Source organism: Balaenoptera ricei, chromosome 14 (assembly GCF_028023285.1).
Source record: "Balaenoptera ricei isolate mBalRic1 chromosome 14, mBalRic1.hap2, whole genome shotgun sequence".
Classification (NCBI taxonomy): domain Eukaryota; kingdom Metazoa; phylum Chordata; class Mammalia; order Artiodactyla; family Balaenopteridae; genus Balaenoptera; species Balaenoptera ricei.
Window position 1 is genome coordinate 29,109,832 of NC_082652.1, and position 26,639 is coordinate 29,136,470.

Genomic DNA, 26,639 nt, shown 5'->3' on the forward strand with positions numbered 1-26,639 from the left:
TTAAGAATATCATTTCAAAAATAGCCAGAAAAGGCTGTTCATGTCCTGTACCACGGTCACCATTTCTTCTCCTCATGTTTTCACTGAGACCCACTCTATCAAAGGTTCTTGTCACGGTCATCAATCCAGAGGGGAAGAAAAATAGAAGAGTGTAGAATCACGAGAAGACAATTAGAAAAAAATAGGGCCTGGTCAACTGTGTCCAATGTTGGTGAGAGGTGGTTTCCAAGGCTTGATGATTCAAGTACCTAGAGCCTCCACTCAGGGCTCTAAACAGAACGGTGGTGTGGCGTGGAACTGTGGCTCAAAAGGGGTTCTGGTGTCCAAGTAGAGAGGTGAGTTGGCCCCTTTATTTCTTTTTGGAGACCTTAGTAACCCCTGTAGGTGAGAAGAATCAGACCTTTCTGAGTGTTGCTCAGTGATAGCACTTCCTGAGAAACTGAGCAGCCACCATCATTTTTTTTATTATTATTGTGGTAAAAATACACATAGCATAAAATTTTAAGTGTACAGTGGCATTAATTACATTCACAATGTTGTGCAACTATCACCGCTATCTTTTTCAAAACTTTTTCATCATCCCGAATAGAAACCCTGTGCTTGAGACTTCCCTGGTGGCGCAGTGGTAAAGAATCCGCCTGCCAGTGCAGGGGACATGGGCCCGAGCCCTGGTCGGGGAAGATCCCACATGCCGTGGAGCAGCTCAGCCCGTGCACCACAACTACTGATCCTGTGCTCTAGAGCCCGTGAGCCACGACTACTGAGCCCGTGCGCCACAACTACTGAAGCCCGCATGCCTAGAGCCCAGGCTCCGCAACAAGAGAAGCCACCATGAGAAGCCTGAGCACTGCAATGAAGAGTAGCCCCCGCTCGCCGCAACTAGAGAAAGCTCACGCGCAGCAATGAAGACCCAACGCAGCCAAAAATAAATAAATAAAATAAATAAATAAATTTATTTAAAAAAAAAAACAACTCTGTGCTCATTAAACAGTACTCCCTGCCCCTCCCCCAGTTCCCTGCTGACCTCTACTTTGTGTTTCTATGAATTTCTCTAGTCTAGATATTTCATATAAGTGGATTTATATAATATTTGTATTTTTGTGTCTGGTTTATTTCCTTAAGGATCATCCGTGGTGCAGCATATATCAGAATTTCATTCCTTTTTAAGTCTAAACAATATTTCATTGTATGTATAGCCCTAATCATTTAAAAGTAAGTTTTTTGTTTTTTTTTTTTTATTTTTATTTTATTTTTTTGGCTGTGTTGGGTCTTCGTTTCTGTGCGAGGGCTTTCTCTAGTTGCGGCGAGCGGGGGCCGCTCTTCATCGCGTCATGCGGGCCTCTCACCGTCGTGGCCTCTCTTGTCTCGGAGCACAGGCTCCAGACGTGCAGGCTCAGCAGTTGTGGCTCATGGGCCCAGTTGCTCCGCGGCATGTGGGATCCTCCCAGACCAGGGCTCGAACCCACATCCCCTGCATTGACAGGCAGACTCTCAACCACTGCGCCACCAGGGAAGCCCCTAAGAGTAAGTTTTATTACTAGTCATTGTATGTGTGTATGTAAATGTTTTCCTCTCAAGAGTGGAAAATTCCTGGTTTGGTCTTAGCCTTGTTCAGATTTGATTGTCCTTGACATGTTTTTGTATGTACGTTTTTTTTCCCTCTCCTAAAAAGTCCTTAGGGTCTGAGTTTTGGGGGGATTTTTTGTTGTTGTTTCTTAAGTTGGGAATCAGTTCCAGAATTGAATGACCCCACAAAGCAGTCCAGGTAAGTTCCCATTATGACGGTTAGGGTTTTCAGAGACCGCAGTTGCTGTCATTTTACTTTACTCCTGTTAAAGTACAATTTACTCAAAGGGCTACTTAGAAAAAAAGTCCAATTAACCTCTGATTCTTCAACTGTGGCATTTCCGTAAGCAAACCTCCACATAGTTACAGCCTTTGTATTTTCTTTTAGTATTCCAATTCTGCAGTTTTCCTGTTCTTATAGGAATCAGGATTGGAAAGGACTTCAATGATTTTTCTTCAAGTTTACTCTTGTAGAGGCTTAGATGCATAGAGATTAAGTGACTGGACCAAGCTAACAAATGCAGATATTTTATATGTCAAGTTTGATGAGTTTTAACAAATTTGTACACTCATGTGACCACCACCCCAATCATTTCATCGCCCCAGAAAGTTCCCTCTGCAGTCCATCCCCCCAGCCCCAATTTCGCATAAATGTAACCATGCAGAATGTACTTGTGAGTTCACTGTTTTGCTCAGCAGAGTATTTTTGAGATTCCTCTGTGTTGTTACGTGCACTAATAGTGTGCTCCTATTAGGACTGAGTAGTAGTCCACTGGGTAGATCTGTTGCAGTGTGTTCATCCATTCATTTGCTGATTGACAGTTGGGTTGTTTCGAGTTTTTGGCTATTGCAAATAAAGATTCTGTGAGCATTTATGTATGAGTCTTTTGTGGACAGACATATATTTTTGTTTCTCTTGGGTAAATAACTGGGAGTGGAATTGGTGTGTCATATGGTAAATGTATGTTTAACTTTTGTGAGACACTGCCAAACTGTTTTACGATGTGGTTGTATCATTTTGTATTTACAGCAGCAGTGTATGAGAGTTCAAGTTGTTTCACATCTCTACCAATACTTGTCAGTCTTTTAGTGCTAGCCATTCTAGAGGATGTAAATTATGATCTAGTCATTTTAATGTGCATTTCCCCAAAGACTGTTGATGCAGAACGTTTATTCACATGCTTATAGGCCATTTGTGGATATTCTTTTGTGAAGTTTATGTTTAAATCTTTTACCCATTTTAATTGGATTATTTATCTTATTATTGAGTCGTAAGAATTTTAAAATGTATACTAGATTGAAGTCTTTTGTCAGGTGTATACTTCTATATTATAGATATTTTTGCACGGTCTGTGACTTGCCTTTTCATTTTGTTATTGTTGTCTTTTGAAGAGCACAGTTTTTAATTTTGATGAAATCTAATTTGTTAATTTTCTCATTTTATGATGAATGTTTTTTGTGTTTTGTATAAGAAATATTTGCCTATCTCAAAGACAACATGATGATACATGTAGAAAATATGTAAAATCCATGAAACACTACTAGTGTTATATAGATTTTTTTCTTGTGTTTTTTTGCTAGAAGTTTAATAGATTTAGGTTTTACATTTTAATGTATGATCCATTTAAAAATAATTTTTGTGTATGATATGATGTAGGGGTCTGTGTTTATTAATTTTCCATATGGATACCTAGTTGTTCCAGCACCGTTTGTTGAAATGATATCCTTCCCCCTTTGAATTACTTTGGCATTTTTGTTGAAAATCAGTTGCTCTTATAGTGTAGGATTTATTATGGATTCTCTATTGTTCCATATGCCAATACCATACAGGCTTGATTACTGCAGCTTTTTTGTAAGCCTTGATATCAGGTAGTGTAAATCATCCAACTTTGTTCTTCTTTCCCAAAATTGGCTGTTCTAGGTCATTTGCATTTCTACATGCATTTTTAAATTAGTTTGTCATTTTTTCCAAAAGTCCTAGTAGAGTTTTGATTGGGATTGCATTGACTTTTTCATCAATTTGAAAGAACTGACATTGTAACAATATTTAGTGTTTCAGTCCATGAACTTGGTGTATTTCTCTGCTTACTTAGATCTTTGATTTCTTTTAGCAATGCTTTATAGTTTTTAGTGTTGGGATCTTGCAAATTTTGATAAGTTGTGTCTTCCAGGGAGTTTGTCTATTCATCTGAAGCTATCAATTTCTAAGAACTGCTTTCGTTGCATCCCACAAATTTCTGTATATGTTTTCATTATCATTAAATATTTTAAAACTTCCTTTGAGATTTCTTCTTTGACCCAAGGGTTTAGAAGTGTGCTATTTAATTTTTTAGTACTTAGGAATGTTCCAGTTACTTTGTTAGCTGATTTCTTATTTCATTCCATTGTCAGAAAACATAATCTTTGATATTTCAATCTTGAAATTTATTGAGACTTATTTTATTTTTTTTCACAGCATAGGGTTTGTCTTGGTGAACATTCCAGATACACTTGAAAAGAATGATTCTGCAGTTTTGGATGCAATTAATAGTCACATGTACTATGATAAAAGTTGGATAAACAGAGCAGGGAAAGGTGCAAGGTTGGAAATGATCAACTCTGGGTGACTAGGAATGCCTCACAGAGCAGGTCACACTGCCCTGGGATCTGAGGGATAAGAGTATAGGTAGGATTTGTCAGACAAAAAATGCCATAGGCAGAGGATGACATGAATAAAGAAAGGTACAGCAAAAGGAAAATGACTGAAGTGACAGGCTCTTTGTGGAGCTGTGAACAGAAAAGTTCACTGGGCTCAGGATGTAAAATACTTAAAATGGCATGTTAAGGAATTTATCAGATATTCACATAGAAAATGCTCAGGAAGTAATTTTGAATAAAAGACTAACTCTCATGCATGTGTAAATGGACCTCTTTTTTTTTTTTCCACTTAATAGAAGAAAAAAAGCATATTAAATTTCACGGAAAGATTTTTGTTCTTGAAAAGTGACTAACCTCTTTTGGAGGTCTGATTGGCCAAACAAAGGTCACTGTCAGGAATTCTGATCCATTATCTTTTCATTATCTTCAGCTTTTTCCTTTCCATTTTCTTTCCATCACCATTTAAACATGCTTAAGATTTGTAGTCTTCAAATAAAGTAATTAAAAAAGCCCTACCTCTGCCCTGTCTTCATCTCTAGCTGCTGCCATATATTTCCCTTCCTATTCATAAAAATTTTGGAGTGTACTATTTACACAGGGCACTGTTTACTCACCCAGACTGCCCTTGCTGAAGTCACCAGTGACCTCTGCCTCACTAAATCCAGCAGCTGTGTCCTAGGCCTCTTCTTACCTCTAATCCACATTCAACGCACAGGACCATGACCTCCTTCTTGAAGTATTTTCTCTCTTTGATTTTTGTGATATCAGTCTTTTGTTTCCTCCTTCCCTCCCTTCCTCAATACTCTTGCTCCTTTACACTCTAGTCCTCTGGCCAGTCATTAAGTGTTTGGTTCTCCATCTCTTGGGTAGTTTTTCTCCGGGGGTTGTCTCATACACTCTCATGAGTTCATGGACCAGTTATTTGCCAAGGAATCCCACTTCATGACCCCAGCTCACAGACTCTTCGCAGTCCACATAGCTGCCTATCTAACACCTGTGATTGTGTTTCTCATAGGTGTCTGAACTTACCTTTCTCTCAGAAACTCTTTTGCCTCCAGTTTTCCATGTTAGTAAATGGTACCACTCTCAGTGCTGCCTCAAGCTAGAAACCCAGGAATCACTTTGGTTCCTTTTCCCTCCATTTATTGCATTGCTCAGTCCTATTCCACCCCACCTAAAAGCTCTTCAAATCCTCACCATTTCCTTTCTACCCACTCTTATCACCCTGGCCCAAGAAGCCATCATCCCTAAGCTGGACACTACTGCAGTTGTCCCCTAGCTAATCTTCCCACAGCTGCTCTAGCCCATTTTGGATCCATTCTCTAATACTATATTTTTTAAGCCATACTGTTTGTTTTTTTTTTTTTTTTTACCTTAGTTAAATAATACTTTATTGCTAAAAAAATGCTAACCATCATCTGAGCCTTCAGCGAATCTTTGTGCTGGAGGAGAGTCTTGCCTCGAGTTGATGGCTGCTGACTGATCCAGGGTGTTGTTTGCTGAGGGCTGGGGTAGCTGGCAATTTCTTAAAATAAGACAGCAATGAAGTTTGCCCCTTTGATCGAATCTTTCTTTAAGGAACGATTTCTCTGCAACATGCAATGTTGTTTGATGGCATTTTACTTCAGAAGTTTCAAAATTGGAGTCAATCCTCTCAAACCCTGTGCTGCTTTATCAACTAAGTTTGTGTAAACCCTCTGTTGTCATTTCAACAGTCTTCACAGCATCTTTACCAGGAGTAGATTCCCTCACAAAAAAACACTTCTCTTTGCTCATCCATGAGAAGCAACTCTTCATCCGTTAAAGTTTTATCATGAGATTGCAGCAATTCAGTCACATCTTATGGTTCCCCTTCTAATTCTACTTCTCTTGCTTTTTCTACTACATCTGCAGTTATTTCCTCCACTGAAGTCTTAAACCCCTTAAAGTCATCCATGAGGGTTGGAGTCAGCTTTTTCCAAACTCCTGTTAACTTTGCTATTTTGTCCTCTTCCCACGACTCATGAATGTTCTTAATGGCATCTAGAATGGTGAATCCTTTCCAGAGGTTTTCAACTGACTTTGCCCAGATCCATCAGAGGAATCACTATCTATGGCAACTATAGCCTTACAAAATGTATTTCTTAAATAATAAGACTTGAAAGTCAAAATTACTCCTTGATCCATAGGCTGCAGAATGGATGTTGTGTTAGCAGGCATGAAAACATCATTCATCTCATTGTACATCTCCGTCAGAGCTCTTGGGTGACGAGGTGCATTGTCAAAATGAGCAGTCATTTTTTTTTTTTAATTTTATTTATTTATTTATTTTTGGCTGTGTTGGGTCTTCGTTTCTGTGCGAGGGCTTTCTCTAGTTGCGGCAAGCGGGGGCCACTCTTCATCGCGGTGCGCGGGCCTCTCACTGTCGCGGCCTCTCTTGTTGCGGAGCACGGGCTCCAGACGCGCAGGCTCACATACTGTGTTTTTTAAAATTTTAATTAATAGACTTTATATCTTTTAGGGCAGTTTTACGTTAACAGAAAAATTGGTTGGAACGTACAGAGTTCCTATATATCCCTCTCCTCCTCCAGTTTCCCTGATTATTTACATCTTGTATTGGTGTGGTACATTTGTTACAATTGACTAATCAATATTGATACATTATTATTATTATTACTATTATTAACTAAAATCCATAGTTTATATTAGGGTTCATTCTTTGTGTTGTACATTCTATGGGTTGTGACACATAAATATGACATGTCCCTCATTACTGTATTATATAGAGCAGTCTCACTGCCTCAGAAATACCTGTGCTCCACCATTTCATCTCTTCCCACCCCCACCCCCGACCCCAACCCTTAGCAGCCACTGATCTTTTTACTTTCTCCATAGTTTTGCCTTTCCCAGAATGTCATATAGTTAGAATTTAGCCTTTTCAGATTGGCTTCTTTCACTTGGCAATCTACTTTTAAGTTTCCTCCATGTCTTTGTAGTTTGAGAGCTCATTTCTTTTTCTTTGAATAATAATAGTCCATTGTATGGATTTACCGTAGTTTATCCATTCACCTATTGAAGAACATCTTGGTTGCTTCCAAGTTTTTGCAGTTATGAATAAAGTTACTCTAAACATTTGTGTGGACATGAGTTTTCAACTTATTTGGGTAAATACCAAGGAGTGCAGTTGCTTGATGATAAGAGCATGTTCAGTTGTGTGAGAAACTGCCAAAATGTCTTCCACAGTGGCTGAACCATTTTGTATTCCCACCAGCCATTAATGAGAGTTCCTGTTCCCCCACATTCTCATCAGCATTTGATGATACACTGTTTTGGATTTTAGCCATTCTAGTAGGCTTATAGTGGGATCTCATTGTTTTAATTTGCAACTGCCTGATGACATATGATTTTTTTTTAACATTCTTTTTTAAATTCTTTTCCATTATGGTTTATCATAGGATATTGAATATATTGATAGTTCCCTGTGATATACAGTAGGACCTTGTTCTATTTCCATTCTATATGTAATAGTTTGCATTTGCTAACACCAAACTCCCAATCCATCCTTCCCTCCCTCCCCCTTGGCAACCACAAGTCTGTACTCTTTGTGAGTCTGTTTCTGTTTCATAGATAGGTTCATTTGTGTCATGTTTCAGATTCCACATATAAGTGATGTCATATGGTAGTTGTCTTTCTCTTTCTGACTTACTTTACTTAGTGTGGTAATCTCTAAGTCCATCCATGTTGCTGCAAATGGCATTACTTCATTCTTTTTTATGGCTAAGTAGTATTCCATTGAGTGTATCATATCTTCTTTATCCATTCATCCGTTGATGGACATTTAGGTTGTTTCCATGTCTTGGCTATTGTGAATAGTGCTGCTATGAACCTTGGGGTGTATGTATCTTTTTGAATTATAGTTTTGTCCAGATATATGCCCAGGAGTGGGATTGCTGGATCACATGGCAACTCTATTTTGAGCTTTTTGAGGAACCTCCATACTGTTTTTCATAGTGGCTGCACCAACTTACGTTCCCACTAACAGTGTAGGAGGGTTTCCTTTTCTGCACACCCTCTCCAGCATTTGTTATTTGCAGTCTTTTTAATGATGGCCATCTGACCAGCGTGTGGTGGTACCTCGTAGTTTAGATTTGCTTTTCTCTAATAATTAGCAATGTTGAGCATCTTTTCATGTGCCTGTTGGCCATCTGTGTGTCTTTTTTGGAGAAATGTCTATGTAGGTCTTCTGCCTATTTTTCTATTGGGTTGTAAGTTTTTTTGTTGTTGAGTTGTATGAGCTGTTCATGTATTTTGGATTGTATTAAGCCCTTGTCAGTTGCATCATTTGCAAATATTTTCGCCTAGTCCATAGGCTGCTTTTTGTTTCGTTTATGATGTCCTTTGCTGTACAAAAGCTTTTAAGTTTGATTAGGTCCCATTTGTTCATTTTTGCTTTTATTTATATTGCCTTGGGAGACTCACCTAAGAAAACATTGGTACGAGTTATGATGACATATGATCTTGAGCATCATTTCATATGCTCTTTGCCATCTATGTATCTTGTTTGGTGAGGTATCTGTTCTGATTACTTGCGCATTTTGTAATTGGATAATTTTTTTAAAGCGTTTTTTAAAAAAATTTATTTTATTTAATTTATTTTTGGCTGTGTTGGTCTTCGTTGCTGTGCACGGGCTTTCTCTAGTTGCGGCGAGTGGGGGCTACTCTTCGTTGCAGTGCGCGGGCTTCTCATTGTGGTGGCTTCTCTTGTTGTGGAGCACAGGCTCTAGGCGTGCGGGCTTCAGTAGTTGTGGCTTGCGGGCTGTGGAGCGCAGGCTCAGTAGTTGTGGTGCATGGGCTTAGTCACTCTGCGGCATGTGGGACCTTCCCGGACCAGGGCTCGAATCTGTGTCCCCTGCATTGGCAGGCAGATTCTTAACCACTGCGCCACCAGGGAAGACCCGGGTAATTTTTATTTATTTATTTTTTGACCACACCGTGCGGCATGCGGGATCTCAGTTCCTCGACCAGGGACTAAACCCAGGCCATGGCAGTGAAAACCCAGAATCCTAACCACTAGGCCTCCAGGGAACTCCCAGGATTATTTTCTTCTTGAGTTTTAAGAATTCTTTGTATATTTTGGATACCAGTCCATTATCAGACATGTATCTGGCAAATATTTTCTTCTAGCTGTGGCTTGTTGTTTCATTCTCTGAACAGTGCCTTTCATGGAGCAGAATTTGTTAATTATAATGAAGTCCAGCTTACCAATTTTCTCTTTCATGGGTCATGCATTGTATCTTTAAAAAATCACCAAACCCAAACTCATCTAGATTTTCTCCTACGTTATCTTTTAGTTTTAGAGTTTTGTATTTTACTTTTAGGTTTGTGATGTCTTTTGAGTTAATTTTGTGTAAGGTGTAAAGCCTGAATCTAGACTCATATTTTTGCATGTGGATGTCCAGCTGCTCCCGCACCATTTGAAGAAAAGACTACCCTTTTATTTTATTTATTTATTTTTAAACATCTTTATTGGAGTATAATTACTTTACAATGGCGTGTTAGTTTCTGCTTTATAACATAGTGAATCAGCTATACATATACATATATCCCCATATCTCTTCCCTCTTGTGTCTCCCTCCCTCCCACCCTCCCTATCCCACCCCTCTAGGTGGTCACAAAGCACCGAGCTTATCTCCCTGTGCTATGCGGCTGCTTCCCACTAGCTACCGGTTTTACATTTGGTAGTGTATGTATGTACATGCTACTCTCTCACTTTGTCCCAGCTTACCCTTCCCCTCCCTGTGTCCTCAAGTCCATTCTCTAGTAGGTCTGCGTCTTTATTCCCCTTCTGCCCCTAGGTTCTTCATGACCTTTTTTTTTTTTTTTTTAAGATTCCATATATATGTGTTAGCATACAGTATTTGTTTTTCTCTTTCTGACTTACTTCACTCTGTATGACAGACTCTAGGTCCATCCACCTCACTACAAATAACTCAATTTCCTTTCTTTTTCTGGCTGAGTAATCTTCCATTGTATATATGTGCCACATCTCCTTTATCCATTCATCCTAAGTGTCGATGGACACTTAGGTTGCTTCCATGTCCTGGCTATTGTAAATAGAGCTGCGATGAACATTGTGGTACATGACTCTTTTTTTTTTTTTTTTTTTTAAATTAAAAGTATGTAATGTACAGCACAGGAAGGGAATAAACCCTGCCCAGACATCAACTTTAGCCAGTGCATGACTCTTTTTGAATTATGGTTTTCTCAGGGTATATGCCCAGTAGTGGGATTGCTGGGTCGTATGGTAGTTCTATTTTTAGTTTTTTAAGGAACCTCCATACTGTTCTCCATAGTGGCTGTATCAATGTACATTCCCACCAACAAGGACTATCATTTTAAATTGCCTTTGCTCCTTTGTCAGTGGTCAGTTGGCTATATTTTTGTAAGTCTGTTTTGGGCCCTGTATTCTGTTCCATTGATCTCTTTGTCTGTTCTTTTGCCAGTACCACCTTGTCTTGATTACTGTGGCATGATATCTTTTAAAAATAAAAATATGATCATATTGTCCCATTCCCCAAAACACTTCAGGGACCTGCCCTGGCTTTTACTTGATGACGACTCAGATCCTTCAGATAGCCTTTGAGGACCTGTGTGGTGTGTGAATCGCCCTTCCCCACCTCTCTAGCCTCATCCTAGCCCTTCCTCTTGTCATTAGGAGTTTTTTTTTTCTTCCATGTTCTTCCTGACCTCTAGGCCCTCATACTCACTGTTTCCCCTCTTTGGAATTCTTTTCTAACCCCCTCTGATCCTGGTTAACTCTACTTACCTTTCAGGTTTCAGTTTAAAATTTATTTCCTTCCTTCCTCCCTCCCTTCCTCTCTCCCTTCCTCCCTCCCTCCCTCCCTCCCTTCCTCTCTCTCTTTCTTTATTTTTTGGCTGCATTAAGTCTTTGTTGCTGCACGGCTTTCTCTAGTTGTGGCGAGCGGGGGCTACTCTTCGTTGTGGTGCATGGGCTTCTCATTGCAGTGGCTTCTCTTGTTGTGGAGCATGGGCTATAGGTGCTCGGGCTTCAGTAGTTGCAGCTCGTGGGCTCAGTAGTTGTGGCTCACGGGCTCTAGAGCGCAGGCTCAGTAGTTGTGGTGCACGGGCTTAGTTGCTCCACGGCATGTGGGATCTTCCCAGACCAGGGATCGAACCCATGTCCCCTGCATTGGGAGGCGGATTCTCAACCACTGCATCACCAGGGAAGTCCTAAAATTTATTTTCTTAATGAAGGCTTCCCTGCTCTTCAGACTAGATTAGGGCTCCCTATTAAATTATGCTCTCATGACACCCTTCCTTTTTTTTATTATAATGTATAGCACAATCATTTGTCTTATTTATTATCTGTTTTCCCTAGGACAAAAGCTTTTTGAAGGCCAGAGACCTCATCTATTCCTTCATCGCCACATACACTTAATTCTTAGTAAATATCTGTTGACTGAATTAATGAGTGAAGGGAAGGGTGCTAAGTACACTGGACATTAGCTAGATTAACTAATAGAAAACTAGGCTTTTGGGGGATAAGTTTTACTAGATATGAGTGTACCACAGTTAGTATTTAGAGAGTGCAACAGGAAATTTTAGTAAGTCTTTTATAGTATTTTTGTGAGCAAGATGGATAAGTGTCAGGTCAGTATTTACAAAGGTAGATTGTAATCGATGTCAGCATGGGAAAAATGTCTCTGGTTTTCTGAAGGTCTTCTTGGTTGGAACTCTCCTATTTAATATTTAAATCACTTTTCTGAAGCCTCAGAAGGCATACCCAAATTGGTAGGTTTTGTAAGTTTAGGAGTGATAGATAATGAATTAGATGGTGGACTCTAGATTTTTTTTTTTTTTTTTTTTGTTTGTTTGTTTTTATTTTTAATACAGTTTTATAGCTACTTTATTTATTTATTTATTTATTCTTCGCTGTGTTGGGTCTTCGGTTCGTGCGAGGGCTTTCTCTAGTTACGGCAAGTGGGGGCCACTCTTCATCGCGGTGCGGGGACCGCTCCTCATCGCGGTGCGCGGGCCTTTCACTATCGCGGCCCCTCCCGTTGCGGGGCACAGGCTCCAGACGCGCAGGCTCAGCAGTTGTGGCTCACGGGCCCAGCCGCTCCGCGGCATGTGGGATCTTCCCAGACCAGGGCTCGAACCCGTGTCCCCTGCATTAGCAGGCAGATTCTCAACCACTGCGCCACCAGGGAAGCCCTGGACTCTAGATTTTAAGTGATTTTCCTAAGCTAAAATGATTGGTCAAAATAAATAGGATAAAATAGATTTGAGAAAAATGTAAAACCCTTTACCATGTCTTAAAAAAAAAATCTTTACAAACGCAGTTTAAGAGAGAAAGATGTTTAACTAATATGTGGTGGTCCTGACTTGGCTACTGTGGTTGACTGTAAACCCAGGGTGTCAGCAATTTAATGAGTTGACCAGAAATCAGAATAGCAGACAGGGTGTATTTATAGAAGCATGTGGTGTACAATGAGGAAGGTGCTCATTTGGTGTATTCTCTGATGATTGTACTGCACATGGAATAAGATTTAATTCTGGATGCCACATTTTAGACAAACATTGGCAGACTAGGAGATGTTCACATGTGCAGCTTTGTGGTATAGTAGAATTCTGGGTATGGAATTTCATACGTAACAAGGCCAGGTTGGAGTCCCCGCTGGCTTTGTTACTTGTTAACTGTCTGACGATTAGCAATTTATTGACCCTCTTTCAAACTCAGTTCCCTCATCTTTAAAATGTGGATAATGTCTACTTAACAGGATTGTGACGAATAAAGGAAAACATGCTTAATAAAATGCTATACAGATATAAGGAAGTCCCATTTGTCTAATTGGCAAGGGGACTTGAAGAGATGAAGAAACTTTTTGTTTTAATTTTTAGGCTGGCGGCGGGGGGTGTTTGTTGGCAGTGAGGCAGGACGGTGACAGCAAGAGCAGCTATTGTTTGTTGGTGTCAGCTCAAGTGCCAGGTGCTGTGCTTGACACCCTTGATATGGGTCATTCCCATTTCATCAGATTTGGCATTAAAGGCTTTTGTGCTACTGCAGTTTACACGTTTAACAAAGATTTTAAAGCATATACTCTGTGTAAAGCAAAGTGCTAGGCATTGTAGCAAATACCAGGAAGAATCATACTTGACCCCTGTCCTAGAGAAGTTTACATTTTAGTAAAGGAGACAGATACAGACTCAAATATTTTTAGGAAGTACAAGTCAACATGAAGAGGGGCCAGATGAAGGGTGGTGTGGTCAGAGGAAGATGGGATATGGGTTTGGTGGGCTTGTAGCTAACCTTGGGTGGTCGCACGGAGCATGGTGTTAGCGCGTGGGCTGCTGTCCTGTGTGAGGCTGCCCTCGGGACAGCACGGCTGGGTCTGAGGCCAGGGACCAGGCAGTTCCATTCCTGTGTCTTGTTACCCCGGAGCCATGGGCTTCATAGCCGCCTGTCACTAGCTGAGAGGTAATTAGGCATGACCTGGCAACCTTAAATTTTGGAGTGTGTGGTTTATTTAATACATTCTTCTCCCACCCTTTGTCAATCAGTTAGGCTTAAAAACCACAGCTTTCTGTGCTTCACCTGTTCCATTTAACGTTAAGGTTTTATACTGCACTTCCTGCTCACTTTAATGAATGTTAGAGGTGCCACTGTGACAGGACATGACCGATGATTTTCCAGCTGTTTGGAGACTGGTGACTCAGATTAATATTTCAGATCTGACACTGCTCTTTCTCTTGGATTTTCTTAACATTTCCACAAGTTTTGAAAAATGAGCTTCTAAAATTAGTGTAAATAAGTATATATTTAGGCAAGCTGGTATGTCCAGGTACTGTTATGTTTCAGTTATTTTTTGGGTGGTCACCCTTTATCCCCAGCTCAAGACTGTGTGTGAAGAACTAGGTATATGCTTCTCTAACAAAAGGCTAGAGGTTCCCTTAGTCTGTGAAGTGGTGAGTCAGCTGGTGTACATGTCAGTCTAATAATGCCCAGCCTTCTTATGCTATATTTCTAAGAGCTTGGGTTAAATATAGGACTGCCGCATGGCTCAGGTTTAAATCAGGAATGGTGAATAGGTTCGGGACATTTAAACCAGGTTGGACATAGTTTATCCTTCAGCTAGGAGACCCTCCAAAATGTTTCAGAGCTGTTTGGGGCTGGGATGCCACTAGGTGGCATGGCTTCTGTCCATAAAATCTGTTTCCAGCTGTCAGCCATACATGCCCACTTCCATAAGAGTGGAAGGAATTTATATTTTGGTTAATTCATTTATTAACTATTGAGTCTTTGTTGTTTATAAAATAATGTTAAGATATAAAGATGAATCATAGAAGATTTTGCCATCAAGGAGCTTAGTCTTGTTGGGGGATTAAGATATATACATAATTAACTGTAATCCAGGTTTAAAAAGTGAAACGTAAGCACATAAGGGTGTAAGTCAATGTCATGGCTAGTCTGAAGAAAAAATTACTGTTTTCATCTAGGAAAAAAGGGTAGGTAGAAACTGTGATGTGATGGTAAAATCAGGATTAACGAGTCTTCCATGGAGGAGATTGCTTTGAGTAGGGGGATGGAAAAATGAGTAGGATTTGAACATACAAAAATACAGGGGAGGGTTTCCCTGGTGGCACAGTGGTTGAGAATCTGCCTGCCAATGCAGGCGACACGGGTTCGAGCCCTGGTCTGGGAAGATCCCACATGCCGCGGAGCAACTAGGCCCGTGAGCCACAATTACTGAGCCTGCACGTCTGGAGCCTGTGCTCCGCAACAAGAGAGGCCGCGATAGTGAGAGGCCCGCGCACCGCAATGAAGAGTGGCCCCCGCTTGCCGCAACTAAAGAAAGCCCTCGCACAGAAACGAAGACCCAACACAGCCATAAATAAATAAATAAACAAAAAAACAAAACATGGGACTGGGAATCAATCCTATAATTAAAAAAAAAAAAAATACAGGGGAAAGACCATGTAGAAAGTAGGAATGATGCTGAATACTAGCATAGGGACAAAGTGTAGAGCATTTAAAGGAAAGAATAAGAAATTAGTATATTCAGATAACAGCGCTCATGAGTGATAATAAAAGAAAATTAGGTTGAAAAGTTATAGCAAGATGAGAAAAAAGTTATGAGTGGATTTGTCATTTAAGATCTACTCACCCACCCTGGGAATGTCTAGAAGACACAGCTTTTACAATGATTGTGAGAAATAAATTTATGAGGGGGGCCCTGGTACCCTTGAAGAGCTTTATGATCATCCTTCTTTGTAGGTTAGATCTTACAGAGGGGGGACTGCAGTCACTGAATTGGGAAACCTTAAGGCAATGGGAATAACTGGATCCTGCGGTGGTAGCACTTAGCCACACCCACAAGGCACGGTGGGTGTGGTCACCATAATACACTGCAGAGTCAAAGCAGCATTTATTTATTTATTTTTTAAAGCGACATTTAGAATACTCGGACTCCCAGAGACCTACGGCATTAGCTACTTGATCATGGTGTTCTTAGAAGTGACATAGGAAGGAAGCCCACTAAATTCTCACTAGATAGGTATAAACAGAAAAGTTCTAGGTTAAGTGAACAGAAATCTAACTTTTAAATCATAAAAACTGAGAGTCATGGCTTCTCAATCAATTCCCAGACTTGAGCCGTTTACAGGCCCAGAATCCTTTGAATGAGGGAGAGACGAGGTCCCCTTGGGGAGAGGACCCCAATATGCTGCCAGATATCTACATTGTTCATCTTTCTCCCAGCCTTCCCCAAAGGGACCTACAGCCTTTTACCAGGGTAACAGCATTGGAGAAGAGGAAACAAGCAGACCTTTTGGGGACTACTGGACACTGGCTCTGAACTGACACCGATTCTAGGAGACTCAAAATGTGACCGCAGTATAGCAGTTAGAACAGCGCTTATGGAGGTCGGATGATCACTAGAGTTTTAGTTCAGATCTATCTCACAGTGAGGCCAGTGCGCTCCTGAACCCATCCTGAATCTGGTTATTTCCCCAGTCATCTCTTCAGTTCTGGAGTGCATAGACATCCTCACAGGTCTGGTTCCCTGACCTGTGAAGTAAGGGCTGGTATGTGGGCAAGACCAAGTAGAAGCTAGCAGAGTGGCCTCTACCTAGGAAAGTAGTACACCAAAAGCAACAACGCCACATTCCTGGAGGGACTGCGGAGATTAGTGTTACCATCCAGGACTTGAAAGATGCAGGCATGCTGACTCCCACCACAGCTCCATTCAACCTGCCTATTTGGCTTGTGCAGAAGACAGATGGATCTTGGAGAATGACATTAGATTATTGTAAGTTTAACCAGGTGGTGGCTCCAGTTGCAGCTGCTGTACCAGATATGGCTTCATTGCTTGGGCAACTTACACATCCCCTGGCACCTAGTATACAGCTATTGACCTGACAAATGCCTTTCTCACCGTACCTGTCAGTAAAGACCACTAGAAGCAGTTTGCTTTCATCTGGCAAGGCCAGCACTGCACCTTCACTGACCTACCTCAGGGGTGTATCAACTCTCCAGTCCTGTGTCATAATTTAGTTCACAAGGGTCGTGATTGCCTTTCTCTTCCACAAGATACCACACTCGCCTGTTACTCCTGACATTATGCTGATTGGATCTAGTGAGCGAGAAGTAGCAAGTATGCCACACTTACTGGCAAGACATTTGTGTGTCAGAGGGTGGGAAATAAATCTGACAAAAATTCAGGGGCCGTCTGCCTCAGTGAAATTTCTAGGGGTCCAGTGGTGTGGGGCATGTCAAGATAACCCTTCCAAGGCCCCTCCTGCAACCAAAAATGAGGCACAATGCCTGGTGGCCTCTTTGGACTTTGAAGGCAACATATTCCTCACTTGAGTGCTACTCCAGCCCATTGACCAAGTGACCCAGAAAACTGCTAGTTTTGAGTGGAGTCCTTGCCCCCCGACACACACTATCTTCTCTGTTTCAGTCCCTGCCTGTGGCCTCATGGGGCATTGCCCTCAATCAGTTGACTGAGGAAGGGAAAACTCAGGCCAGATAGACGGTTCTGCCTGGCCTGCGGGCACCAGCTGCAGCACTGCCGCCCGTCTCTGGGACACCCCCGAAGGACAGCAGTGAGCAGAAGCCCTCCTGGTGGGCAGAACTTCCAGCAGTACACCTGGTTGTTCCTTGAAAGAGAAATGGTCAGAAATACAACTGTACACCGATCCCTGGGCTGTGAGTTGATGGTCAAGGACTTGGAAGGAACATGACTGGAAAGTTGGTGACAAGGAAATTTGGGGAGAGGTATGTGGATAGACCTCCCTGAATGGGCAAAAAACATGAAGATATGTGTGTCCCATGTGAATGCTCACCAAAGAGAGACCTCAGCAGAGGAGGATTTTAATATTCAAGTGGATAGGCTGACCCGTTGTATGGACACCACCCAGCCACCCCTGTCATCACCCAGTGGGCTCATGAACATGGCTACAGGGGCAGGGGTGGGCGTTACACATGGATTTCCACGCACCCAAGGCTAACCTGGCTACGGCCACCACTGAGTGCCCAGTCTGAAGCAGCAGACACCAGCACTGAGTCCCCAGTATGGCATCATTCCCCAGGGTGACCAGCCAGCTACCTGGTGGCAGGTTGATTACGTTGGACCACTTCCATCATGGAAGAGGCAGTATTCTGTCCTTCCTGGCAGACACATTTACTCTGGGTATGGACTTACCTTCCCTCATGCAGTGCTTCTTCCAAAACTCCCATCCATGGACTTACAGATTGCCATCATGGAGTCCACACAGCATTGCTTCTGATCAAGGAACTCTCTTCACAGCAAATGAAGTATGGCAGTGGGCCCCTGCCCATGGAATTCACTGGTCTTACTCTGTTCCCTGCCGTCCTGAAGCAGCAGTCGTGATAGAATGGTGGAATGGCCTTTTGAAAGACTCTGTTACAGTGACAGCTAGGTGGCAGTCCCTTGCAGGTCTGGGGCAGGGTTCTCCAATATATGGTGCTGTTTTTCTCAAAGTCAGGAATCAAGGGGTAGAAATGGGAGGGCCACCACTCACCATTGCCCCTAGTGACCCACAGCGACATTTTTGCTTCCTGCTCTGCCTCTGCTTTGCTGGCCTGAAGGTCTTAATTCCATTAGGAGACACAACAATGAGTCCATTGAATTGGAAGTTAAGACTGCTTCTCGTCCACTTCGGGTTCCTCATTCCTGTGAATCAGCAGGCAAAGAAGGAGTTACCGTGCTGTCTGGGGTGACTGGCCCTGATTCCCAAGGGGAGATTAGGCTGTTCCTCCTCAGTGGAGCTAAGGAAGAGTATGTCTGGAATACAGGAGAGCCCTTAAGCTGTCTCTTAGAATTACCATGCCTTGTGATTAAAATCAGGGGAGAACCACAACCCAATCCAGTCAGGACTACTCATGGCGGGAATGAAGGTTTATGTCACACCACCGAGGAAAGAACCACGACCGGCTGAGGTGCTTACTAAAGGCAAAGGGAATGTGGAATGGATACTGGAAGAAGGTGATTATAAATACCATCTATGACCACATGACCAGTTACAGACCCGAGGACTGCAATTGTCATGAGTATTTCCTCCTTATTTCTTTTGAGTATGTATGTATGTGTATCTCAAGTATCTCTGTTTTCTTCCCTCTCTGATCCCTTTATTATGTAACATAAGATGTATTGATTTTATACATCATACTTAGGTATTATTAACTTTTACATTTAAAGTTGTGGGATATCAAAGGAGAAGAGTAAAAAAACACTCAAGGATTTTGATCCTCTTGTGAAGGGGTTAGTGATTTTTGGTTGTATGCGAGAGAGTTGTGTCATGTTAGATGGAATTGTGACCTTGTTATTGTCTTCTTTTGGTGATGAAGGTTTAAGGAGACCTTTATGATTGCCAAGTTGACAAGGAATTAGTTTTATGTGTCAACTTGACTGAGTCATGGGCTGCCCAGATATTTGAACAAGCATTATTCTAGGTGTTTCCATGAAGGTGTTTTTGAATGAGATTAACATTTAAATCAGTAGACTGAGCAAAGCAGATTGTCCTTCCTAACGTGGATGGGCCTCATCCAATCTGTTGAAGGCCTGAATAGAACAAAAAGCTGACTTCCTGTGAGTAAGAGAGAAAATTTTTCCTGATGGCTTTTGGACTGGAACATTGACTTTTTTCCTGCCTTCGGAGTCAAATTGAAATATTGGCTCTTCCTGGGTCTCAAGCTTGCTGGCCTTTGGACTGGGAACCATTCCATCGACTCTCCTGGGTCTCCAGCCTCCTAACTCACCCTGCAGATTTGGGACTTATTGGTCTCCGTGACTGCATGAGCCAATTCCTTATGGTAAATCGCTTTCTGTATCAATATATACATCCTATTGTTTCTCTCTAGAGAGCCCTGACCTAATACACATTTGGTTAATCCTGACTGATATAGATTTAGTCACTGCTAGGTTAAATAGTTTGAAACCACTTTGGAAAGATTAATCCTGCATCACTGTATACAATGAATAGAAATGAAGAGATACTGGGGAAAGGAAGACCAGTTAGGCTCTTTCAGCTACCTAGGCAACAAGTTTCTCTGAGCTAGAAATATAAGTTAAGGAAACAGCAGAGCACATATCATATTTGTAGAACTGGTAATGGATAAAAGTACTTTGCAAGAGACTGTGGAAGAGAGTAGAATGCGTGAACTCTGAGGAACTCCATCATTTATGCAGCTGCAGGAGAAGATACCTACAGGCAGACTGAGGAGGAGGAGCTGCTGAGTTGAGAGGAAATCAGAAGTCCAGAGTCCTTAGAACAGAAGACTGTTGTCAGTTGTGTCTGATGCCACTGAACAGCCATTTGGGATGAGGACAGAGTTGTTCAATAGTTTTGGCATATAGAGATTGTTTGTGATTTTACCTGTGGTTTCAGGGGCTTCAGAAGATAAGATGCCAGACTGGAATGGCTTAAACAATGAATAGAAGGAGAGAAAAGAGAGACAGTGTATGTAAGACGGCCCCTTATGAGAAGCTTTGCTGGGAAAGGGAGCACAGAAACGGGATTGTGGCTGGAGGGGCATGAGAGGTTCAGGGAGAGTGGGATTGACCTTTGATAGGAAGAGAGACACTTCCTCCACTGTGAAAGGAAGGAAGGGCATAGTAAGTGTAGATGCCTATCATATTGTGCGTTTGAAGGTGGGAAAATGAGTGCATTTTCATCTAGGGACTTTCACTTTGCAGTGGAGTATGAAGGAGAGTTATCAGCTGAGACCCAGAGAGGCAGAAGGGGTGTTGGAGGTCTGCAGAGTTGAAGAACAGACAGCCCCTTGAGGTAAAATCCTGAGTGGGGAAGGGGATGAAGCTTGCTGGGCAGCTCTGGGGTCCTTGCTAAGGTCGGAAGCCATCATTGGTGTTGGTATTTACTGTGGATTCTTTTTTTCAGCTCGGGTGTGGGTGGGGTAGGGATATAGATGGCTAGATTCATCCAAGCATGTAAGACTCTCAGTTAAATGTAACTTCTATGCGAGAATAATTGCATTAAGACCTTCTCGGCCTTGGGACCTACATGGTGGTCCAGTGGCTAAGACTCCGCGCTCCCAATGCAGGGGCCCCAGGTTCAATCCCTGGTCAGGGAACTAGATCCCACACGCTGCAACTAAGAGTTCGCATGCCACAACTGAAAGATCCCGTGTGCCGCAACTAAATATCCCACACGTGGCAACAAAGATCCCGCGTGCTGCAACTAAGACCTAGCATAGCCAAATAAATAAGTAAGTAAGTAAATAAATAAATCCTTCTCAGCCTTAAAAAGAATGTACTGAACATAATTTAACTTTTCTTGATGTCTAAGGTTTTCATTATATCAGCTATAATGCTCTGATTGTTAAAGTGATTGCTCTAGGTTCAAGTCGACGGGTTTTTATTACACATACATCACAATGCCAGGCTCTGCTGACATTGAACTGAAAGGTAAAATCCCTGCCCTAAGTAGTACCTGCCTGTGGTGAGAGTGTCCCTGGCTATGTGGACCTTCTGCCAGGGAAACACAGAACAGGTACCCTCTCCAGGACAGATGGGTGGATGGGGGTGGGGTGTCGAGGGAGGTTTGGTCCCCAGAAGAGGTGACCAAAGTAGTCAGCTGACTTGGAACTCAGAAGATCCATTGTCACACAAAACAACTTTGAAAATAGTGGTTAGAGTTCCAGTCAGACCATTAAAAACTAATGAAAATATTACATATTTTCAATGAGAAATATTACAAAAAAACAACCCGGTATTATTTAAAAATTAGAAGCTGAGAATTTATAAGCCTTTTATTCATTTTGAAACTTGTGTTGAGAAAATATTATTTCACTTGATAAGGTAGATTTCAGATTTTGTGGAGATTTTTTGACTGAATGCTTGAGTGCTTTTAAGGGCTATAATATATGCTGACAGTGACTCCATGTATTTAACTCATCGTCAAAACTTCTGTCTTTTCCTTTTCTTTGGTACCAAATAAACAACTTTAAAAAAACCCAACAACACAGCACTGACTATGGCTACAAATGGAATAAAGGGAAGGAAAGATGTATGCATGTCTGTATATTAACTGGATAAACATTGGAAAAGGGTGAGCTGGGGGCAGATAACATTTATTCAGTGCATGTTAGAAGTCATGTACTAAGTACTTCCACATGTAGCAAATGCATTTAGTCTTAACAAAACCCCATGAGATGTAGATATCATTGATACCCATTTTACAGATAAGAAAATAAATAATTTAACTAAAATAAATAATTTTCCCTAAGTCAAATGGTTAGTGGTAAAAGTGGCAAAATCCTACATCTTTGGCTTTATTTCCTGTGTTCTTCCCTCCAAAATAGCTAAGGTAAAATGAGCTGTTGGCATTGTAAAAATTTTTTAAAAAGAGTTATTTATCTGTGATTTTTCTGAGCAGAAAAGAAGGTAGTGTTGAGGAATAAAGTAGACTTCCCTATATTGGCCAAAGCCCAAAGCATTTGTTAGGGTGATAGTAGACAGGGATGTATATTCAGTGTTCATAAATCAGGTTCGTATTTCTTGGGAGATAGTAGTGGTGGAGGTGAGTGGCAGGGAGGATTATCTGTGCACTACACTGAAAGTTCAGAGTTTGAAAGTCTCTCACTTGTTTGCATCATATGAGGGATATGTGTTTCTAATAATTGAATGGAACTCAATGAGCAGTACGTATACGGCTATTAATAGATTTTGTTGTTGTTGTTGTTATTTAAGCTTACGTTAGCTGCTACCAATCACTGATTTTTCAGTCTCAGATCCTTGGTATGTCTATGAAATCCCTAATTAGATAAGCATTGCCATAGGAGTTCTGAATGGATATGATCTTTGATAACTCTGTCCGTTCTCAAAAATATCTTTTGGAAATGTGGAAAATCAACCTGGTTGGTATTGTTGGTATTTTATATAAATGGAGAATACAGATTTTAGTGTATGACATAAATCTAAGAAACATGAAAAGGGTTTGTGTATGTGTTATATACTGGTTTGAAGAAATCACACAAAAATTTCCATCTGAGATTTTTTAAAAAGCATAGTTGAGACTTTTAAATATCTCTTCAAATTTAATTTGTCATGTTTCTGAAATGGAATAAATTAGACCTAGCTTATATCATACTAAATATTTTATGCCTTACAGTTAGTTCTATAAAACTGTTTAGTAGTCCCTATTAACCACCTTCCTTAATGTTCCTAGGTTATTGAATCTTTGGGAATTATTATTTATAAGGCACTGGACTATGGCTTGAAGGAGAATGAAGAAAGGGAATTAAGCCCTCCCCTGGAGCAGCTCATCGATCGCATGGCCAACACGGTAGAGGCTGATGGCAGCAATGATGAGGGCTACGAGGCTGCAGATGAAGGTCTGGAGGAGGAGGAAGATGAGAAGAGAAAAATCTCAGCAATCCGGTCCTATAGAGATGTCATGAAGGTAAAGTTTACAATAGTACCTCTTTCTCTGAAGAGTTGTTATTTCACTTTAAAAAACTGAATGGTGATTTAGCTTTTGATAATAGTTCTTAGACTTTCAGCTGTAAGTGAAATGTGTTCTAATTTCATTCTTTTACATGTAGCTGTCCAGTTTTCCCAGCACCACCTATTGAAGAGACTGTCTTTTCTCCATCATATATCCTTGCCTCCCTTGTCATAGATTAGTTGACCATAGGTGCGTGGGTTTATCTCTGGGCTTTCTATCCTGTTCCATTGATCTATATTTCTGTTTTTGTGCCAGTACCATACTGTTTTGATTATTGTAGCTTTGTAGTATAGTCTGAAGTCAGGGAGCCTGATTCATCCAGCTCTGTTTTTCTTTCTCAAGATTGCTTTGGCTATTCAGGGTCTTTTGTGTTTCCATACAAATTAAAAATTTTTTTGTTCTACTTCTGTGAAAAATGCCATTGGTAATTTGATAGGGATTTCATTGAATCTGTAGATTAGAACACTCTCTAACACCATACACAAAAATAAACTCAAAATGGATTAAAGACCTAAATGTAAGTCCGGATACTATAAAACTTTTAGAGGAAAACATAGGCAGAACACTCTCTGACATAAATCGCAGCAATATCTTTTTTGATCCACCTCCTAGTGTAATGAAAATAAAAACAAAAATAAACAAATGGTACCTAATTAAACTTAAAAACTTTTGCATAGCAAAGGAAATTATAAACAAAATGAAAAGACAACCCTCAGAATGGGAGAAAATATTTGCAAATGAAGCAACCAACAGGGGATTAATCTCCAAAATATACAAACAGCTTCTGCAGCTCTATATCAAAAAACCAAATAACCCAATCAAAAATGGGCAGAAGATCTAAATAGACATTTCTCCAAAGAAGATAGACAGGTGTCCAAAGAACACATGAAAAGATGCTCAACATCACTAATTATTAGAGAAATGTAAATCAAAACTATAATGAAGTATCACCTCACACTGGTCAGAATGGCCATCATCAAAAAAATCTACAAACAATAAATGCTAGAGAAGGTGTGGAGAAAAGGGAACCCTTCTACACTGTTGCTGGGAATGCAAATTGGTATAGCCACTATGGAGAATAGTATGGAGGTTCCTTAAAAAACTAAAAATAGAGTTGCCATATGATCCAGCAGTCCCACTCCTGGGCATATATCTGGAGAAAACCATAATTCAAAAAGATACTTGCACTCTAGTGTTCATTGCAGCATTATTTACAGTAGCCAAGACATGGAAGCAACCTAAATGTTCATTGACAGATCAATGGATAAAGAAGATGCGGTGTATATATATAGTGGAATGTTACTCAGCCATAAAAAGAATGAAATAATGCCATTTGCAACAACATGGATGGACCTAGAGATTAACATATTAAGTGAAGTAAGTCAGAGAAAGACAAATATTATATGATATCACTTATATGTGGAATCTAATTAAAAAATGATGCAAATGAAAAAACATAAATGAAGTGAATAAGGAACTAAAAATACTCGATTCTGTGATAAATGAAGAGTAAAAAGTTTTCCATTAAGAAACAAAACTGGGACTTCCCTGGTGTGGCAACGGTTAAGAATCCGCCTGCCAATGCAGGGGACACGGGTTTGAGCCCTGGCCCGGGAAGATCCCACATGCCGTGGAGCAACTAAGCCCGCAAGCCACAACTACTGAAGCCTGAGCGCCTAGAGCCCGTGCTCTGCAACAAGAGAAGCCGCTGCAACGAGAAGCTCGCACACTACAACGAAGAATAGCCCCCGTTCACCGCAACTAGAGAAAGCCTGCTCACAGCAACGAAGACCCAACACAGCCATAAATTAAAAAATAAATAAATAAATTTATAAAAAAAAAAAAAAAGAAAGAAACAAAACTGTGTATACCTCTGAAACTGAGCTAACAGTTTTTGGTAGTGGTTTAGTGGGTATTTGTGGGGGGGGAACAGGGCATGGTGAAGGAGGAGGGGACACCCACCCAACCAACCATGTCAGTAGCTTAACCCTGTCACCAGTCAAATGACAGATGTCATGGCCAGATTGCTCTTGCTCTACAGATTTGGAAGGTGAGGCATGGAGAGTCATTGGAATCTTACAGTTCTACTCAGTGACATTCAGTATGTTAACTTATAAAACAAAGATTCTTGGACATTCATCAGTTTGAACTGAGAACTCTTACACTGTTTTATTGTTTTTTTTAATTTGAGCTACTATGTCTGCCCTCCTATCTTATTTCTATTATAATATGAAAAATAAACAATTAAAATGCTTTTTTAGAAAGGTTTTATAGATCGAAGGAAAACTAAGTTTACCAATTCCATTCTTAGGAATTTTATTGGAGAATATCATATACTCACCCCTTGTTTCTTAGTTTCTATGTTAACCAAAACTGATCAGTAAAAATTTCCACATCTGTAACAATATGTTCTGAATATTTGTTTTAGCTACATGAGAAGAAAAATAATTGCTGAAACATTTGACAAGTAAACTGAATTTTATATATCATAAAACCCATTATTCATGGCCAAATAGTGACACATAGGAGTTTGTGATTTGCTCAGTGGGTTGAAATCTTCAATTAGTAAATTGGCTCCTGTTTATATTGTTGGAAGAGAAGACAAGAATTAACTGAAGAAATATATGCTTTCTCCTTGTTGAAAGTGGAAATGTGAAACTAAGTTTGAATAATATAAATAATAGAATATTTAGGAACTTGGAGACAATTTGTTTTTAATTCTTAGTGAGCAAGACCTTTTTATTGTGTAACTTTTCCCCTGAACAGTTGTTTATTCTTACCAGTCTTTCAATTTGGTATATGGTGTGTTACACTTGAAAATTACTTTCACGTCCATTGTTATCTGAGACTTATGGTAACACTGTGAGGTATTGGGTTGGCATTGTTATACCCATTTTACAAATGAAAGGACTAAGGCTCAGAGAGGCATGTGATTTGTCCAGCTTCTTTGAACTGAGTGAATGCGAGGAAGTTAAATTCAGAGGTTTATAGTCAGGTAGGACTTAGATTGGAACCCTGGTTTTGCCATTTTTGTACCAATTGTTTTACCCTGGATTATTTAATCCTATGATCCTTATTCTTATGTAAAGAGAGAATATCTGCCTGATAGAGTTTTGTGCAGATTAAATTAAATAACATAATTAATGTAAAGTACCTAGTATAGTGCTTGTCATGAATAAAAATTTAATAGCATTTACTATATGCCACGCATTTTTCTAGGTGCTAGTGATACACCAGTAACAACATACAATTGGTCCCTGTTTTTATGGTTCTTAATTGTAATGGAGAAAAACAGGATATAAACAAGTAAAGTATAAACACATATATCATTTTTTTCTGAGTCATTCCAAGGGTTTTTGCCACTGCATATAGGTCAGAATAAATTGCAGGCACAAATTTATGTCAGCGATAGAATGTGTTCTTCTCTTAAATTAAGAATATAACAC

General features: G+C 40.5%; 1 protein-coding gene across 4 annotated transcripts in view; it reads left to right on the forward strand.

The window, feature by feature from the left end:
* Positions 1-26,639, forward strand: part of SPIRE1 (spire type actin nucleation factor 1) — a 208,597-nt gene that overhangs the window by 98,730 nt on the left and 83,228 nt on the right. For 3 of the 4 annotated variants that reach the window (XM_059895392.1, XM_059895393.1, XM_059895394.1), the window contains one exon: positions 22,915-23,148. In XM_059895392.1, the coding sequence (XP_059751375.1) occupies positions 22,915-23,148 (234 nt within the window). Of the gene's footprint in view, positions 1-16,495; positions 16,512-22,914; positions 23,149-26,639 lie in introns of those variants that run through there. The other variant, XM_059895395.1, reaches the window with a different exon arrangement.